The 19,284-nt window shown below is 37.9% G+C and overlaps 1 protein-coding gene across 23 annotated transcripts in view; it reads left to right on the top strand.

The window, feature by feature from the left end:
* Nucleotides 1-19,284, top strand: part of RIMS1 (regulating synaptic membrane exocytosis 1) — a 305,622-nt gene that overhangs the window by 237,043 nt on the left and 49,295 nt on the right. For 14 of the 23 annotated variants that reach the window (XM_058020424.1, XM_058020427.1, XM_058020423.1 and 11 more), the window contains 2 exons: nt 1,952-2,064; nt 10,380-10,546. The exons of 8 other annotated variants lie outside the window; for them this stretch is intronic. In XM_058020424.1, the coding sequence (XP_057876407.1) occupies nt 1,952-2,064; nt 10,380-10,546 (280 nt within the window). Of the gene's footprint in view, nt 1-67; nt 133-1,951; nt 2,065-10,379; nt 10,547-19,284 lie in introns of those variants that run through there. One more of the 23 variants, XM_058020439.1, reaches the window with a different exon arrangement.

The raw sequence follows: 19,284 nt of genomic DNA, 5'->3' as shown, positions 1-19,284 counted from the left end.
TAAGAGGCCATCTTTAAAAATTTCACCTAAAGTGCTCAATTTTGCCTTCAGATACCTCCATGCAACTTCCATTGAAGTAATTGGAGCTGTGCCTGCATATCTGATGGTGGAACTGGACTCATTGCAATTAAGGTACACATTTACTGGCATAATTAGTCATCTGGAATAATTGCTGGGCCCAGTGTGACATTCTGCACGTGCAGAATTTGCTAGATTGGACTCTGCATTATGGGAGACTGAAGATAATCATAACTTCATTTCGTGCCTTAGATTTGTAATTGCAGCAGAATTTTAATGTAGTTTGTTTTACGTATTTTTCTTATTTTTAAATAAGTGCAGAAGGAATTCACAATGATGCCTTTGTATATTTTCATACCCAACCAGCACACAGACATTCTGACATTTCCCTGAGCATGTTACAAATGGATTGTGCAGGCACAAATGTGATTTGTGCAGTAGCTTATAGTTTAAAATATCTAATCCTGAGTGTAGTGCTTTTTTTTTTTTTTAGGCCTTATATCTTTGTGCTGGCAAAGCACAGACCAAAAAAATAAATCTGTAAATAATGCCACAGTGTATAACTAACAGCATAAAAACCACACATGAGAACTTTAATATCTCTTAATTGAACATACATAGAGTACTTATTTTCCAATAATTTAAAATTATCTGTGTTTTGTGATTGCAAGTTGATTACAGGCAGTTTTAATATAGGTGTCTCTCTCCTGTCACTGATTTGGGGAGGGGCTCTTTGACTTAGAAAAATAGTGGTTTTGTAGAGAGTAATATAAATCCATGGTTGGCATAAAAGCAGAAGATTTTGTGGAGGTTGCCTCAAATAAAACTAAATTCGTGGCACATAAAAAAATCCAATTTAAAAGAAGTTTTTCTGATATGTTATAACCTGTTAAACCACAATGAACATAGTGAATACTCCTGTCATTTAGAATAGTTGCTGCTAAATATTTGGGTCTAGTTCTAGAACTGCTAAAAAGTGACAGTTTTCATGGTATCGATGTTACCTGTACTGCTTTGAATTTAAAATGCTACAAAGTTTGAGAATAGCAGAATACATAGATCCCTCTGAAATTTATTTACTACCACAAAGGTTAAGTTACTTGGAGGAAGCCTTTGCCCAGGGGCATTTACAGCACTCTCTCTGTTAGTGCAAGGTCGAATGCCTGTGGCAGGCACAGCCAATATGAGTTACCATAACTTGTTCAAGTTGAAGAAGATGCTCTTTATAGCACCACAGCTCCTTGAGGGTGCAAGATATCTGTTTTTAAAGAAACACTGCCATATGGAAGTTGAAAACACAAGAACAAATAATTATTTGAAGTAAAGGTGGTCATTACAGGACAAAGTAGTGATTTTAAAGGAAGTCTTGTGAAAGAAAAACCAAACTACTAGAAAATAGCTGTGTTTTTGATATGACTGGTTGAATGGAGAAATTATTCCTCTCAAATAGCCTTAGCTATATTAAACTGCTATGTTTCAAGATAGCAGGAGGAGTTATTACTTAAAAAATAAATTTTAATACCTGTTTCATGCATTAATTCTTAGAATGCTACTGTAATATTTTCTACAATTAAACAAACACGTGCTTAGATGTTCAAGGATTTATGTCCCCTGCATCCAGAATATTTAACAGGTGTATAATTCAGCCTGCCACCTAAATTTTTTCACTCTTTTCATATCTGTTGCACCAGCTTGATTATATGTAGAAATTGGGATGTCTGCCCATTTTCAGGTAAAGGCTCTCACAATGGAAGTGGTTGATTTCTTGACATTAGTGTTCCTCTGTTCTGTGCTTACACCCTGCTTGTTCTACATGTTTGTACATTTCTTTGTTTTGTTGAAATGGAAATGAGCTAAAATTGTTGCTAAACCATTTGTTTTTTTCAAAACTTTTTCTCTATTTTTAATTGATTTTCATTGTGTGTTTTTGCAGCAAGCTTAGTAGTGGAGGAGCGAACGAGACAGATGAAAATGAAAGTGCACCGTTATAATCAGACATCAGGGTCTGGTTCTAGCCAAGAACATGAGCGTGAGCAATATACCAAGGTAAAGTCAGTAGTCTTGGAATGATACTTTGGCTTGAAAATTAAAGGCATAAACTTGTTTATTTAAAATATTTTATAATCTTCAAGAACACTGTGTTTTAAATCCTGACAGAAATGTCTTCAACTAATAGCTTGTTAGCATCATTTTTTCCCCCATGGAGTTAGTCTTTGACGTGAACTAAAATGAATCTAGAAAAACCAATATGCTTAAAAAGTTCAGGAAAGCTTTTCAGAAAGAAAAAGTTCAGGAAAGAAAGATCCTTCAACAGCTGTTAAAAAGAGACTTATCACATCTAGCTTAGGAAGTCATTAGATTTCCAGTCCCTGGAGTTTGGAAAAGTAGACCATGAAAGAATAGGTTGGCCCTTGTTGCTGTCTGATGTGGAGAGATCTAGGCAGAAATAGGTCCAATCTCATGCAAATATTCTCATATTTGTATAATTTTTATGTATCCATATAATGTCAGAGATAAATTGTTTCCTTTCTTGAACTGCCTACTGATTAGTTTGATTTCCTTTTCTACTAAAAGTGTAAAGAGTTTCTATGGTAGTGGAATATATTGAAATTACGTTAACAAAGTTTTATAGAGGGATTTTGTTTTCTTGATAAGGCTAAGATGATAGGCCATAACTTTGTAATTTAAACTGTGTAGGGTTCTAAGCAAACTGCTGAAAATGTCTTGCTGCTTACAATTCAAGCTGTGAGGAGCTGGATGCTCCTGGAGATACAAGTTACAATAATGTATAAGTGAGGTACTCATCTAAAGCAAAATCACAAGTTTACTTAGGAATGGTTAAATAGGAAATCTGGCAGCTAAATTTCAATACCTAACAGATTTGAAAGATTGGTTTGAGATCTTGTTGCAGTTAAATACGTGGATAACTTTAATAAGAACTTAAATGAACAGTTCTCAAAAGGAAGAGAAACAAGAGAAACAAGGCTTTAGGTCCTGAATGGCCAAATTGTGGGCTATCAGTGCTATTAAAAAAACTCAGCAGCTGGAGTAGAAATTTCCAATGAGATCCTCTATCAGAAGCAGGAATTTGTTTCATTAAAGCAGCTCAGTTGCTACTGCGTTTGCTGCTACCATCCAAAGGGGTTTAGTCAGGGCAAGAGGGTGAGATGCAGTGCATCTCTGTGGTACTTCCCAACCATTTAACAAGGTAGGAAAAAATAGTGAAAATAGGGTTGATAAAATTTTCGTTAGAGAGAGGTAACATGCAATCTGAGGACTTTTGCTAGGATGACCAGAGACCTTTGTTCAGAGTCAAAGGCCAGGTTTCTGAGTTAGATTTTAAGTTACAGATTGATGGAAATTTTTGTATTTATCATTCTGAAACATATTTTTTGATCTTAACTCTCTAATATTTATGATAAGCATCATTTTGGCCCTCAAATATGTTTTTCTTATTTGATCAGTGTAGATCCAATATATGGTTAAATAGTTGTTAGAAAACATTAACCTGCAATTTTACAAATTTCTCTTATTCTTAGAACCTTGAGGTTTTTAGGATCTTCTTTTGGTTTTAAATGCATGTGGAAATCAAAATAGAAATCATGTTGAGTACTGAATCAAAAGAACAATAAATTATTCTATTCAGAATTTTGCCTTGTTTCACTATGGTGATAGTCATCACTTTAAAAATGCTACCAAAGCAAACCTTATGCTACTGTCTTTCTCTATCCTGAGAAAATGGTGAAAGAGTCAAGAAAATAACCAAGTCAGATGAAGATTTGGACATTTGAAAATGTAGTATGTTGTATCAGCTGTTGTGGTAAAGCTGATGACTGAGACTTCTCAGAACTGAAGACTGTACTCATTTTCTGCTGCCAAAGTTTGTGAAAAGCCTTTAAAAGCTGCAGAAACAAGACTAACTTTAAATAAAGAAATAAAATTATTAGTGGTATAATAGGCATTGTGGAATAGTGAAAAATAAATATTAGCTGACTATTAAAGAAAAAGCAATTGCAAGTAGTTTTTCCCTCTTTAACCAAAATGCTTCTTTCTTTCCTAAATAGCAGTGTTTTCCCACTGCTCCAGAAAATAAATATATTTATTAGAGAAATTATACTGTACTGAACATAGAGAAAATAGTCCATTCTGCATTTCAGAGCAATCAACTCACATGGGTTTGATTCTTCTAATATTTCTGCATTTGGAAACATGTTTGTTTTATTGCATACAAAATTCTCTAAACCATTCAAAAATTTTCCTTCAGTATGGGACTGGATCATATTTGGAATGGTTAATTATGCATATACAAAATAATTCCTGAAAGTTAAATAAGTTTCCCCTTATATTGAAACAACCCTTTTTTAAACAGAGATATTGTAACTGGTCCTTTGCAATTTCCAGTCAATTTCTGATGCATTACAGTTTTGGAATTTTTCCCATTCTGTTTCTTAATTTTCTAGTTACAGTAAGCAAACAATAACTTTCCAAAAGTGCATTATGCAAGTTTCCATTTTGAAAATCCATTAGTGAATTTAGAATAGGCAACTGTCTGCCCTGCAACATTTGTATACGTCCTCACGGCTGTTCCACTCTGTTTTGAGACTTTCGCAAAGCTCACATCCTTATTTCCTCCCAGTGTAGTGGAAAGACTCCATCATTTATGTCAAACAATTAATTCTAATAAGCTAAAAAAAGAAAAAAAAAAAAGGAAATTTAAAAAGCCACTGGAACTCTAAGGATGTCAAAAGAGTTTGAATAAGAGCTTTAAACATGCCTTCTTTCCTTTGTATTGGTGAGGCTGTAGTGGCTAGTGTGCACATATTTGAGCTGTTTCAGTGCTTGAGAGAATCAAAACATTTGGTGGCATAATTCTGGATTTTCACAGAGGTGAGGTGAATTACAGTGCAATGCAATTTTAATTCAAAATACAGTAAGTTTTTTATTCCAGATGCCACACATAGAACACAAATGCAATGCTGCAGCTGCTCTGGCTTAACACTGTTTTTGAAGTTCTGTTTATTCAAGAGAGTTACTGATTAGAGCACTGTAGTTTGTCCTTAAAAAGGATGTCACTCTATATTTAGATGCAGTACTGACTTAAGATTGTATGTGATTGAAAAGCATGTAGCATAAAAGTGTAATCATGGCATTTGTTCAGTGGCACTGTGGATTTAGCTCAGTAGTTTCTGTCTTAACTCTTATGTGCTAGCAGTTAATGTCTATAGCAGGGGCTGGGTAGGATACTTGGCCTGATAGGAGGCTGGTTATGTTAAATTATGCTGGGTAAGGCATCTAGGGCTGTATATAGAAAATACTTTTGGACATAGATGTGGCATCTTCTTTTGGTCCCCTTCCTCCACCTCGAAGAAAAAAATCTTTAATATATGTTGTATTAAGATGGCAGTCACTCCAGTACTGGCTGGATTTCACAAAATCTAGTGAGTTCCCATTCAGTTGACCTGTGGGCTTCACTGCAGTTTCCTCATGGTTTGACTTGCTCGTTTTTACTGTTCCCTGTTTGGAAGCTGAGCCGTGTTTATAGGAGCTGGATACAATTGTAGGAAGGGTTTTTAGAATCACTGGTGCTCAGTGGCCCCTGGACCATGGTGTGAGCTGCTGCTCCTGAGACAGCAGCTGGTGGGAGTCCGTGGTGAGCCCTGAACAGCCTGAGGTGCCAGCTGCTGGGCTGGGAATGCCAGCAGCTTTCAGAGCAACCCCATGTGGGAAATCATAAAACTCAAGGTGCTTTGTGCAGGATTCAGTGTTTTCTGACAAATTTCCTCATTAGAATGCCTCAAAAGATAGCTGTGATCTCAAGACTTCTGTAGTCCCTGGATGAATCTGTGCATCTGGTCTGTATTTCTCTTTCCTCATGTTAATGACCTGATTTTAAACCCATTTTATTTTCTCATTTCATTTCCTCATTTTGAGCACATAATGAGGTATATATTTGTCAAGGTTAGTCACCTGGGGCTTTTTTGCAGTCAAAGGACAGTGCACTCTGAACTCTTGTATTCTTCATGGTTTTGGGAGTTAAATCTAGGAATACAAATACTTTCATATTAGAAATACTTTCTAATATGAAAGATAATCCAATTATAATGAACTGTTAAATGACTTCTAAGATGTGCCTTATAATCAGTAAAATTGCTGAGGTTGTTAGTCATGAAGGAGCTGTAAAATAATTTGTGAAGTACACTCTTTTAGTCTGTGGCTATGCTTTTCCCATTGATGTTAACACATGTGCAGTTCATCGTAGCCCCTTTTTTCTCATTTTGCTGGTGAGCAAGAAGCAACAGCTGCACAGGTGGTAAAGGGAATGGAAGAACTGCATTCCAGCTGTTTATAGATGTCTGGTTTTGTAATGCAGGCAAGGAAAGCACAGATATTTTTGGCATTTGAAACTAGCTGTTATTAATGTTTAAAAAACCAGACCTACTCTTTAGTAATTGCTATTTAAGTTGCTGCAAACTTCAGTGACTCTCCTAATGTGATGAATAGTGCACCTTGGAAAAGAAATGTTATATAAGCTTTAAGATATAGAGTTGAAAGAGAAGTGGTTGCACTGAAAATATACTTCATTTTGAAGATTCAAAATGATGCAATGTTTAAATATAATATCTCAGGGAAACTTATTGCAAATATATGTGCGGTTTCAAAGAGCAGCAGTTTTTTGCTCCACAGCAGAACTTTATCATATTAGTTTTGAGCCCAGTTGGAAACCTGCAGGCATTACTTTATTGCAGGTACCATATTAAGAGGATCTTAGCCCATGTTATTTTTCTTCTGAATTGTACATTCAGCTGTATTGCTGCAATAAAATATTTTCATTTTAATGAGCACTGCTTTGTGGAATAATACTATTTATTTCTCCCTGTATTTGAAGGGAAAAAAGGTTAACTTCAAAATTGCCTTAATTTTGTTCATCTGTTAGCTTAGATGACTGATTATGAGATTGTATCAGAAGTAGGTAGGAAGTCATTAGGACAACTTGTATGCCTCCTGTAGAAGTCAGTGAATTAATTAGAAGCAGCAGGTATAAGAAGAAAAAGCTAAATCCAGAAGTAGTGGTAGGAAAATGCAAACTCTGTAGCACTCAGCATTAATTTTCAGCATCATTACTTTTTGTGCTAATCTCTATTGCTGTGAAGGGAAAGGTTTTCAGTTTCTTGGGAATCACAGCTGTGACACATAGTGTAAAGGGATAGGAAAAGCTCAGCCATGCCATGAAAATCTCATTTAGGATGTTTTTTGCAGTGTGATTGCAATACAAGGCAAGTAGAAGACATGGATTCAGTTTTTTCTTTATGTCCCATCTCACTATAAAATTCTCCTTACCAGCATATGAAAAACTGTCTTTCAAGTCAGACTGATATCTAGAAAACAATTTCATTTTTCAAACTGCTGGATTACAGGGAGCAAAACAGAGTGAGGGTATCTATATAGCTGCCACTTACAGGACGATACCTGGGCTGAAGACCCCTGCACCAGTAAATGGTTTCATATTGATACTGAGCAGTCAGTTGATGAGGCTGAACCTCTAAAAAGCCACTGATACACAAACTGGGACTTCTACCTTCTCTCACAGTATTCTAACCAGCAAGCTGCACAACCATGCTTGATGCTTTCCCTCTTTCCCCTCTCCCCATCTTTCCCAGCCCACCTGGATACCCCGTGAAAGGTGGAACAAATTCAGTACAGGTGAAACAGGGGCTCTTTTTCATGACAAGCCCAGTCCACCTGTTGAATCATAAGTTGAGTGCTAACAGCCTGATTCAGGTGTGGCTTGGAACCAAGGCCAGCAGCCAAAATCTCCCTCAATATTTAGAAGAAAGGCTTCCAGCAGGAAAGCTTCCAGATGTTACTGCATCTGGCCTTGGTGGTTCTCTGGTGGGGGAGTCTGCCTTCTCCAGCAGCATCTTGTGGTTGCTCAGGCACCGCCTGAGTCTTCTACCACTGCAGATTCACTGTGTACACTCTCAAACCAAAGGCCACAAGGTGAATATGGACTTTTTGGTGAGGAAGAGAAATAATTGGACATTATAAGCAGAAGGAAGAAGTCAGGTTGTCTTCAGCAAATACAAAAAAAGCATGGAGGTGTTTCTGAAACAGTCTTGTTACTATATCTAAGAAACCCCATGAATTTGGGAGAGATTGCTTGGTTATATTTTAAACAAAGAATTTTTGAAATCTCAGCTTCAAATGATTAATTTGTAGATATGATCTCAATATATGGAGTGGGTTAAATCCCTATTTCATTGAAATCAACAGAAATTATATTATTTAATGGGATGATTTTGCAGATTGCAAATCTGTTTAGCTTATTGAAAAGCCAGATCATTTCATGTGTCCAGATGGTTTTCATATTTTTACATGTCTCATTTAGACTAACTTAAGGGATTCATTAGGAATTCTTTAGGAATTTTGCATAAAACATCAAGTCTCATTCAGGACTGGGGCAGTTTAACTTATGTTGGAGAGAATTAACCATAAGTAAAAGGTTTTCAAATTTGTATTCTTGCTTTGCATATGTTTTTAGAGCTTAGAAGGAAAACATGATATGTTCTTATGAAATAGGTCTGATAAGAATTAGTATGCTTTATGTTTCCATTTTGGAGTTACCATTTTATCTTGCAGTCTGAAGGATAGCAAAATTGTTTAACAGACTCTACAAGCCATTACCAAAAGATGATCTGAATAAACATATCAGCACAGTCTCTCTCCATTGGGAGTTTATATTCAGTAAAGTCACAAGTCACTTGTAAAGAGAACCTTCCAATAAATTCCTGCTGTAGTTGAATTTATTTTTGAGCATCATGGTACTTGAGTCCTTTCTGTTACCCTTGTTGCAGCCTTGTCTCCTGCAGACGTTTTTACTCAGGCACTGCAGGGCCCTCACAGGGAATTGCTTAGCGTTTCTGCTAAGCACTGTTCTAATGCACACCTGAGAAGCACAGTGAGACAGTAAATTTGTATAACCTCCATTTGTCCTGTAGATTTCTATATTTACAATTGCTGCTTAGAATTGCTTTATTTCTTCCCCTTCCATACTCCTGTTGACTTCCTCATTTTATGTTCAATGTTTTCCCAAGAGGTTTCCAAGTGTGCCCAAGCATAGCTGCTGACAGGCACTGGAGCAAGAGAAGATAAACCTGGCTTAAGGAGAGGAGACCTGATACGCTCGTCTCTACTAACTCAAGCTTGTGTTTGCCAGGTTTTTGAAATTGTCATGGCATTTGCTGAGTGACTCAGCCAGCAACCCAGTGCCTAGATGGAGTTTGTATATTCACAGACAGCCACAGATTTGTGGATGATTCATAAATAAACTTTTATCACTTGTAATTTTACAGAGCACAGATCTGGAAAATGAACTCCCTAGAGTGTCATGTCAAAAACTGCCTAGTGCTCCTATGTGTTAATGGTTTTCCCATAATATACCCTGGGAAGTATGCCTCTGGTTTAGTTGCTCTCCAGCCAAGAGTACCTTCCTCTAGTGACAGTGAGTTTTAGTTTTGTCAGCCTGAAAACTATTTGGTCCTCATATCACTGTGAGTGAAGATTCAGGTAAGTAAAGTAAGACATTGCTAGGATTGAAGCTTCCTTTTGTACCTGTCTAATTGATGATATGAGCAATAAGAGCATTAGGTTATGTGTGGTGTCACAGTTGATTTGAAAAGTGAAGTAACTTCTATGTCTGTCCACGTATTCCTCCTGATGGGTCTTCTGCTAGTTCTTAGGCAGATGTAAAAGCAACTGGATCAGGGAATTGCCTGGAAAAAAATACTGTATTTACTGAGTTAGACTTCTACCTAACTAGTCCTCTAGTATCACAATACAAAGAGAAATTTTGAGATAGAAGATGTAATTTTTTTCTTTTTTTATAGAGCTTAGGAACTGACATCAGTCACTAATACCTTCATGTAGCATTACATTTCATTCAGGCTCATATGCAGTTCTATTGTAGGTATTTCATAGCATATCTTTTTAATATTTTAAAAATTTAAAACAGAGTCTATATCCAAATGGATGGTATGCATGTGCTTGAGATGTCTGTCTGCTGCATAAATATTTCATATAAATATTTCTTTATTGTAGTTCTAGTATGCTGAAGAACCAATAGCCTATTTAATTTCCAAAGTGTTATTTTATTCCAAGTATCTTCTTTAGTCCATAAATAACATGTTTCATTTCTGCACTAGACATAAAGGCATTATTTAATGTAGGCATGTCTTTGAATTTCATACAATTTTGTTATATCTAAAAGCAGTAAAAGAGAATTGCCATACTTAGGTCATGTGTTGTCTCGTTGAATGCGTTCTGTTTTAATGAGAACCCTCACCCTTTCTTTTCTTGATCTCTAGTATAACATACAAACAGATCAGTACAGAAGTTGTGATAACGTCTCTGCCAAATCATCAGATAGTGATGTCAGCGATGTGTCAGCCATTTCCCGAACCAGCAGTGCCTCTCGCCTCAGCAGCACAAGTTTCATGTCAGAGCAATCTGAGCGCCCGCGGGGCAGGATCAGGTGAGTTCTTGCAGCTTCAATCGCATCGCACTCCCTCTGTCACGGAGTGCCAGAACACAACCAGAAACCCTTGAAACCACAACATGAGAATTTGTGAAAAATGTTATGTACAGATAAACTGTCTTCCATGACTGGCCTAAGATAAACAGTATTTTTTGCAGTTGTGCATCCTAAACAGAAAGCAAACTTGCCATGAGAAGATGATAGATAAAGATGATAGATAAATGTATTTATCCCACTTGAACTGAACACAGGGTGTCCTCTCACTGTTGGCTAAGAATCAGTGTAATCAGTATGCCAGTAAGGTATTACAGCAGAAATATTACTAGATTTTTTTTAGTTAAGCAGTTTTTTCATAAAAGCTTGGTTTTTCTTCCTCAAAGTGTTTTTCCCTACCTACTTGCCTTTATTTGGCTGTTTTCATGTATATGATAAATTACTAGATTCGAAACTATTATTAATGTAGTAATTTTGATATTTCTTGTTCAAAAGTATTTTAATTCATTTCCATTGTTAATAATCAAGTACATCTTTCTTCCTTGATACTAATCTATTGTGGGGCTAGGGCTTTTTTTCGATGCACACATTTGTTTTTGTTTTCATTTAACTTGATGACAAAACTCTCAGCAACTACGGCTGCTCTAGGATTAGCTTGGTAGTCTTTGATTACATTTGCCAGTTCCTGAACTGCCAAAAATTTGACTTTTGGTGTTCTAAAACACAAGAAGAATTATAAACTGTAAAAAATAAATTATCCAGGAAATCTAATATAAGTCTGGAAGGCATCATTTGCCACTCAGAACACTTCTAGACAGACTCGGGGTCTGAGAAGATCAGCTGCAGGAGTTTGGTATGTTTATGCAGAAGGAAGGAATGTTAGGAAAACTCAGCAACTGGCCTGTATGTTTGAGCTAGATACACCTCATTTTCTTTTCAAGGAATGTTCACAAGGGTGTTTAAAGTCATATTTCATATTGCTGGAGGTATAACCTGACAACTGCGGTATGCCACAATCCAGCAGAAGACTGCAGTGGGACTGTGAATGTATTTAAAGCGATTTCAATTAATGTCCTTACATGCTGCATTTCATCATGTCCTAACTTTTCAGTATTTGACTCTCACAAGGGGCTTTTTTCATACCAAAATACCTTATTTCACAGACAGAATTTTTCTCAACTAGGCCCTCTCACTGTGTCTTTGTCAAGTTCAACAAAAATAGGACTTTTTCCCAGAGATATGTGTGACAAATTTTATCAGAAATTTTCCTTGAGTTCAGAATATCTGATTGTGAATATCAGGAGTGGGAGAACCAGTAACCTTGTGTGAGCCTGGCAAGGGTGAAACCTGGGCTCAAATCCTCAACTTCTTCCATTCTTAGGAGTAGCAGAGCACTTTGTGTGCAGGATGGGGTGCCCTAGTATACAAAGCCAAGTGTCTGCAGTGGGAGTTCCAGTTCAGCTTCACTCTAGACCAGAAAAGTGAGATGTAATTGGAATTTAGATGCCTTCCCTTTCTGATAATATTCACAGGATCAATACCTCAGAAATCAGACACTTTATGGCTAACTTTAATCTTCTCTAAATTCAGGTAGTACTTCCATAGTGAACAAAATGTGTAGCAATTACATACAATGCAGTTCCTTCAGTAGAAGTATGAGGAAGAAATTGAAAGATTGGGGAAAGGGCTGATTGTTTTAGGAACAATTTTTTTCATCTTGAGATTCATGCTGTGTAGCTCCAGCCTTAAAAGCTATGTATCTTCAGTGGAATTCACCTAAAATAGGTTTTTAATAAATTATTTTTTTAGCTTACCTAAGTCACCATTAAAAGGGAAAAAACACCTATTATCTTGGATGGTTCACCTCATCTTCAGACAGGTGTCACAGGCAGGGGAATCATCTTTTTCTAGCTTTCATTGTTGAAGAAACCCTAGATGACTTGTTTAGATTGGTTGCTTTAATTTTTGACATTTAAGATTAAAAGGATTCTCTCAATTACTAAAGTTTCTCTAAGGTCAATGAATTAGAAGTTTTAAGTTCAAGCTTGATTAGTAATTTGAAATTCAAATTTTATTTTTGCCTCCAAAGAACCCAACGTTAACATATATCTAACAGGATGGGATAAGGATAGGGTGGTTGAGCAGGAGGGGTAGCATTTTTTGTCTAGCTGTTTTTGTCATTCTGAAACCACCTATCATCTTCATTTGGAAGTGTGCCAGGCCAGTGGCCATGCCAACTGTGTGAGCATAAAGTTACATTTAAGGACAAAGTTTGTTGAACTGCCTTTTCTATGCACCTACTTCTCTTCTCCACTTGTGTTCTAGAGATGAACCTGGTAAGCATATAGAAACTCAAAGGAGGTAGCTCAGTTCTAGCAATTTCACTAAATTAAGTCATTCAACAAATGTCCTTATTTTGAAGAGTAGTGTGGGGCTCAGATTAGTTACCTGAAGTGATTGATGCAAGTTCTAAATACAAGTATATAAAACAGCTTCTTGCTCTCTAATTTGTTTAGCATTTTGAGGTATGTGTTATAACTAATGGCTTTGTGTGGATAAGCTACTCTGTATATGAAATTATTCAAAGCATCTTTCTTGTCACTCTTCTGGGAAGTCTGGTTAGCTGCTGTGCTCTCTAGTTGGAAGTGCAGAAAAAAGTACCAGGAAGTTTTGGTGTGTAAACAAAAACGTTCTGGGACTTCTGATTTGAATCGAAGTCAGATTTATTAATTTGGAGTTGATGTGTATTTAATGAGTGAAGCCAAGTTATCAGTCCTTCTTTATGGAGATTTGCTGTTATTGATCACAGTTTTATGCATTCACGCTGCAGTCACACAGTACTTTGTGCCTGTGTGTGTTGGAGATGTCACTGTGTATGGCTCTGAAACATTTGTTGCATCCTAAATGAAGCAGAAGGAAATGTATCTGCGTTTAATTCAAAAGATTGATAAGTAAGAACCCATGATAATTAATCAGCACCATGTGGGCTTGATCAGACAAAGAAGGACATTTGCTGACTTAATAAAAAATTATGCCAGATTCTGTCATTGCACCACTTTTCATTTGTAGCCTGTTTATGCAAAGATACCTGGACTTCTTGGTGCTGTTGAGTAGGGAGCTGTCCTGCATGGTAAAGGTGAGGTGGAGGCTCCTGTTTTGGAGGAACAAGCTACCATAAGGTGTTACACTTAAATCCGATTTAATAAAATCTGCTAAATTTATGAAAGACTAAATAATTTTTTTTAAGGTGAATTTGTTTCACTGTATCTGGACTTCAAACAAATTGCCCTCGCATTAGGAATATTACTGTTATCTCTCATTTTAAATTTGAAAACCACATCTTATTAAGAATTATGGTTTTTATCTTGATCAATGTGTGATATAATATCATTATGTCTGTGCCAAATTTTAATCTGTTTTTACACGCTTTTTTAAATTGAAAGCTTAAGTATAATTAAAATATTTTATATGAGCTCATCGAGGAAAGAGGATAATGTAATGAGTTGTAATAATGGATTTAATCCAGTTCTAATTTATTTCACATGTTATGCCATGCCACTGAATGGCTTGTATCACAAACTCATATATGGTTTTTGGGAATTTTGTTCTCTGTATGTCACTGAAGTTTCTACTGTCAGATTCTACCTGACAAACATTTTCTTCCCTGATTTGCAGAACAGAATATACAAATTTTGTGCAGCTGTTGTTCTTTCAGTACACTGACACTTAACTCCAGTACACCTGACCTTTGAAACGGGAGTGAAGGAGTAGAGAATTGATGATTTGGAATCAAGTGAGGAAGTGGTTCATGGGTTGATAGGCAATGGATGCAGAGAGATGGAGACAGCCAGGACCTCATAAACAACAAACCAGGGCAGAGAGGAGCCACCCAGAGTTTATGCACAGGAATAAGGGTGTGATTGAGAGAAAAGCATTTAGGGAAAGCCCTCATACCTTTTCTGGGGAATGAGCACAAGCGTGCGGCTCTCCAGATGGCCTGTGCTCCAAAGCATGGGGAACAAGCCACAGGAATTGGAGGTTTGTTGTGCCCTGCAGGGCTGTGGTCTCATCATGATTACAGAGAAGTGGTGGGATAGTTCCTATTACTGGAGTGCTGCAATCCATAGAAGCACAGGGCAGGATAGCAAGGAAGGATTGCAAGCCTTTTCTGTGAGAGAGCAGAATATGCAGGGAACTCTGCCTAGAGATGGGTGATGAACCAGCTGAGAATTTATAGGTCAGGGTTAGAGATCCAACCAATGTCATGATATTGTGGGCTATGTCTGCTATGGGCTTCTTGATCAGGAAGAATTGGATGAAGCCTTTTCCAGTTGTAGGTTCTGGTTTTCATGGAGAGTGTAAACCATCCTGGTATCTGCTGGTTGAGCAATGCAGTAGGGCACAAGAAATCCAGGAGGTTTCTGTAGTGCACTGATGACCAAAGGGAAAGTCTGGAGCAAGGACTCAGCAGAGAATGAACTGATCAAGGAACATTTAAATAAACTGGACATGTAAAAGCTATTGGCATGAGATGAGGTGTACCCATGAATACTAAATGAGCTGTTGTTGACTGATGGCATTGCAAAGTCAGTAAGTAATCTTTGGAACGTGGCATTCAGGGGATGTTGTTGAAGACTGGAAGAAAAATCATCACTACTATCTTCAAGAAGGGAAAGGGGTCTTGGAAACTTTAGGTCTGTCAGCCTTAGCTCCACATCTGGGTAGGTGATGGAACAGACAGTCCTGGAAACTATTTCCAAACATATGTGTAGAGCAAGGGGGTGATTGTGGATAGTCAGCATGACATTACAAAGGCATATCAAGCCTGACCAGCCTGATGACCTTGTTTCATTAGCTGGCTAGCTTGATGGATGAGAGAAGAATATCAGATATTCTCTATCTTGTCTCTGCTAAGAAGTTCAATGCCCTCTTCTTAAACACCCTCATAGACAGGCTGAGGAGGTACAGCCCAGGTAAGTAAACAGTGAGGCAGATTGGAAACTGGCTGAATGCCAGGCTCAGGGCATTGTGACCTGTGACACAAAGTCCAGCTGGAGCCAAATCATTTGTGCTGTATGCTTGGAGTCAATATTTAGGCAGTACTGTTTAACATCTTCATTTGTGTTTGGAATGATGGGGCAAAATGCACCCTCAGCAGGTTTGCAGACAACAGAAAACTGATATCAATAGTTGATATAATAGGGGGATGTGACACTATTCATAGGGACCTCAACAATGGAGAAATTTAGGAATCGCATTAAGTTCAAGGAAGGAAATTAAAAATCCTGCACCTGGGGAGCAGTAACCCCATGTGCCACTGCCCACTGGGGGCACACAGCTAGAACACAGCTTTGCAGCTGGAAAGCAGCTTTTCAGGAAAATCCCTAGGATGTTTATGGATGCTAAAATAAACCTGAGCCAACAGTGCCTCCTTGCATTGAAGAAGTCCAACACCATTCTGGGGTGCATTAGGAAGAGTGTTGCCAGCAGGCTGAGGAATGGGATCCTTCCCACTCCATAGAGCTGAGTGGCTCTGGTGAGACACATCTGCAGTTCCCAGTCCAGTGCTGCTCCCCAATACAAGAGACATGGAGCTAGCTACTGGGATCCTTCCCACTCCATAGAGCTGAGTGGCTCTGGTGAGACACATCTGCAGTTCCCAGTCCAGTGCTGGCTCCCCAGTACAAGAGACATGGAGCTACTGGAGCACATCCAGCAAGGGGCCATGAAGATGTTGGAGTGTCTGTCGTACAAGGAGAGGCCAAGAGAGCTGAGTGTCCACCCTGAAGCAGAGAAGGCTCAAGGGAAGTCTTATCAATGTGTATAAATGCCTGCAGAGAGGGACTGGAGAAAAAAGGCCAAACTCTTCTCAGTGAGAGGATGAGCACAAACTGAAATAAGGCAAATCACATTGAAACATGAGAAAAACATTTTTTTCTGCAAAAATGTATTAAACACTGGAACAAGTGGTACAGAGATTTTGCATAGTCCAGTATCTGGGGATAGCCAAACCCCGAGCAGATATGGCCCTGTGCAACATGCTCTTATCACACCTGCAGTATGAGTTGGACCTTGCAATCTCCAAAGGGGTCCTCCAGCCTCACCTGTTCTGTGACTCTCTTTCAGGTTTTCATTTCATGCTGCTTATAATGCTGTTCTCTTGCACAAAATGCTCAGTGTCTTTAGTTTGGAGCCTGGTAAAGTGGCTGGAGGTTTGCCATCTCACTGGGGACAAACAGCAGACTTGAGCTGCAAATCTCTCAAGATGATTTAGCCAGAGGTTGCTCTCTGGATTGGAAATAGATTTTCTCCTACTGGTTTTCCATCCTCCCATGTAGTACATTAGAGCTAGTTTGATACAATTTATAGTGGTGAGGGTCTAGAGAGAGTCTGAGGAGTCTTCTTACCTCTTCTCAGGATTCCCAATAATGCTGCTTGTTACATCATAAATGTATGTGATGTGACTGGTGCAATACAGTTGTTCACTCCTTCCCCCACCCTCTCTAGACCAGGCTGCAGCCACCCTTCTCAGCACACTGATTCACTGAAATGCAGCATTACTGCACCACAGAGCCAGCTGAGCAAAGTTGTACTTCATGTCATAACAGTGAGGGAAAACAACACGCCAAAGTTTTTCACACATTGATGAGACCGAGGTCTGTGTTGTAATAAAGAAACCAATTAATTTCATGTTAATTACAAAAGTAATTAAAATCTTTATATTGAATTTGTGCTACAGTGACTAAGGGTGTAGTCAAGATACTTTACTCATGAAAAAAATGAAATGTAAAATCTTTTCATTATTGATATAAATATTGCAAACAGAACTAGTGGAGGCAGAAACAGAACACTAAAGCTTATTCATCAATAAAAGTAAATCACCTGGAAAATGGGAACAAATTCACCAGACTGGCTTTGTGAAGGGTATTTCAGACTGGCTTTGTGGAGGACATTCACTATGCCACACTCATTATCTAAACCTGGGAGAAGATCCTGAAAATGTGTGGAGTATAACAGATATTTTATACCCTGCCTAAGTTTGATCCCATATTTCTTAATGAACCAGTGTAAGGGCAAGTTCACATTATATAAAGAAAGGATTGAGCTATGTGAATTTGCAGTGGAATATGCAGTGCTGGAGCCTTGCATAAGAGGGATCTGTTTGTGTGTACTAGGTAAAATTGGGTATTCCTAGGATTTATAGCTCTCATTATTGATATTCTGTATAAAAATAAACGTCATTTTAATTGTTCAAGGTGTTATCAACCCAGATCCTTGTCTGGAGAGGAGACATCATGTACCACAATCAAGGTGGTTCCTCATTCTTGGGTTCTGAGAGCCTTCAGGGTGCCGTGGTAGAAGACATAGCCGATGGTCTTGTGTGCTGTCTGTGCTGTGGCACTGCCAAGCAAATTGAAAGAAACCCAAAGGATTGAAAGAAACCCAAAGCCCTGAATGCCTCATGCATTCCTAGCTGGTGCCATCAGGTAACCATGATCGCCCTGCTCTGGCCGCTGGGTCTCTTGCTTAGGTGTTGGCAGTGTATTAAGAGCTAGATCCTACAAATCTCCACAGCTGCACAGACCGTGGTCTGGCAATGTCAGTCTGCACCATGTTGAAAGCTGGCCCTCAAATGGCATTTTCAAAGGGATGTTTCCTGGGTTTCTGCTTAAATGCTGCCATGTGCTGTAGTTCAAAGCATCACTGTGGAAGGTCTGTTCTGTATTTCTCAGGCCTAAAGCACCACAGAGTCAAATACCTGCAGCAGTAGCAGAAATGATGAATTCTGCTGCATATATATTCACTTAGGAATCAGATCAACCTTTTCAGTTGTCACATTTCTAAAGAATCTTGAACCAAGTTCTCATTTGCCATTTATCTTCCATATTGTACCTGCTTCAAAGGCTGCATAGCTAAGGTCTTGCAAATTTATAGATGGCTGCAGTTGCAGTTTATCAGCTGGGCTATGGGTCACCAGAATCAATGCTTCAATATGATTTGGTTTTAACCAGATGTCAGAGCTCCAGTGCAATGGTGCTCGTTGAAAAATTACTCATTTCTTTTCTTAACATGAGCTGACATGGCTTTGGGGACATAGTGCTGTTCTCTTTTCTGAAGTTTCCATTTTTAATGGCCAAAATACTAAGTTCCCAATTTATTTTTTTAATTATGTCTCTGCAAATTTAACTTGACTTAAGAGTATTTATTGACCTGGGTATTTCTTTCTCATGACAAATTGTAGATCCTGCAATTTTAATGTGCAAGATTTTTTTAAGATGATTAGTTATATTTCTCATAACCATGAAATCCTGCCTCTTCTATGCAAATTGGAATTCCTCCTTTCTAAGAAAGAAATAGAGATACTAGAACTAGTCTACACTAATTAAATTAATTTCTATATTTACAATGCAATATTTCTTTTGTATTAAAATGTACAAATAACAGTCTTTTTTGTGGACTGGAAATTTATAAGCCAAAAAAAAAGTGAATTTCACAGGAAAATGAAAACCCATTAAACTCTTTAACAAATCTATGCTCAAGATAGTGATATATTTTTGCAAAAATTAATACACTTTTAATGGTTATTAATAGCATGCTGTGCAACACATTGGCATAATGGCAACATCTTAAATCTAGGTTTAAAAAGAACAATAGTTCATATCCTTATTTAAAAACAGGGAGAGGAGATTTCTGTCTGTGCTTAGCAAATTGATACCTTGATTCAGTTTCCTCCTAGAGGA

The sequence above is a fragment of the Melospiza georgiana genome, chromosome 3, assembly GCF_028018845.1.
Source record: "Melospiza georgiana isolate bMelGeo1 chromosome 3, bMelGeo1.pri, whole genome shotgun sequence".
NCBI lineage: Eukaryota > Metazoa > Chordata > Aves > Passeriformes > Passerellidae > Melospiza > Melospiza georgiana.
The sequence above is the reverse complement of the archived record's forward strand: the minus strand, read 5'-3'. Positions and strand labels throughout refer to the sequence as shown.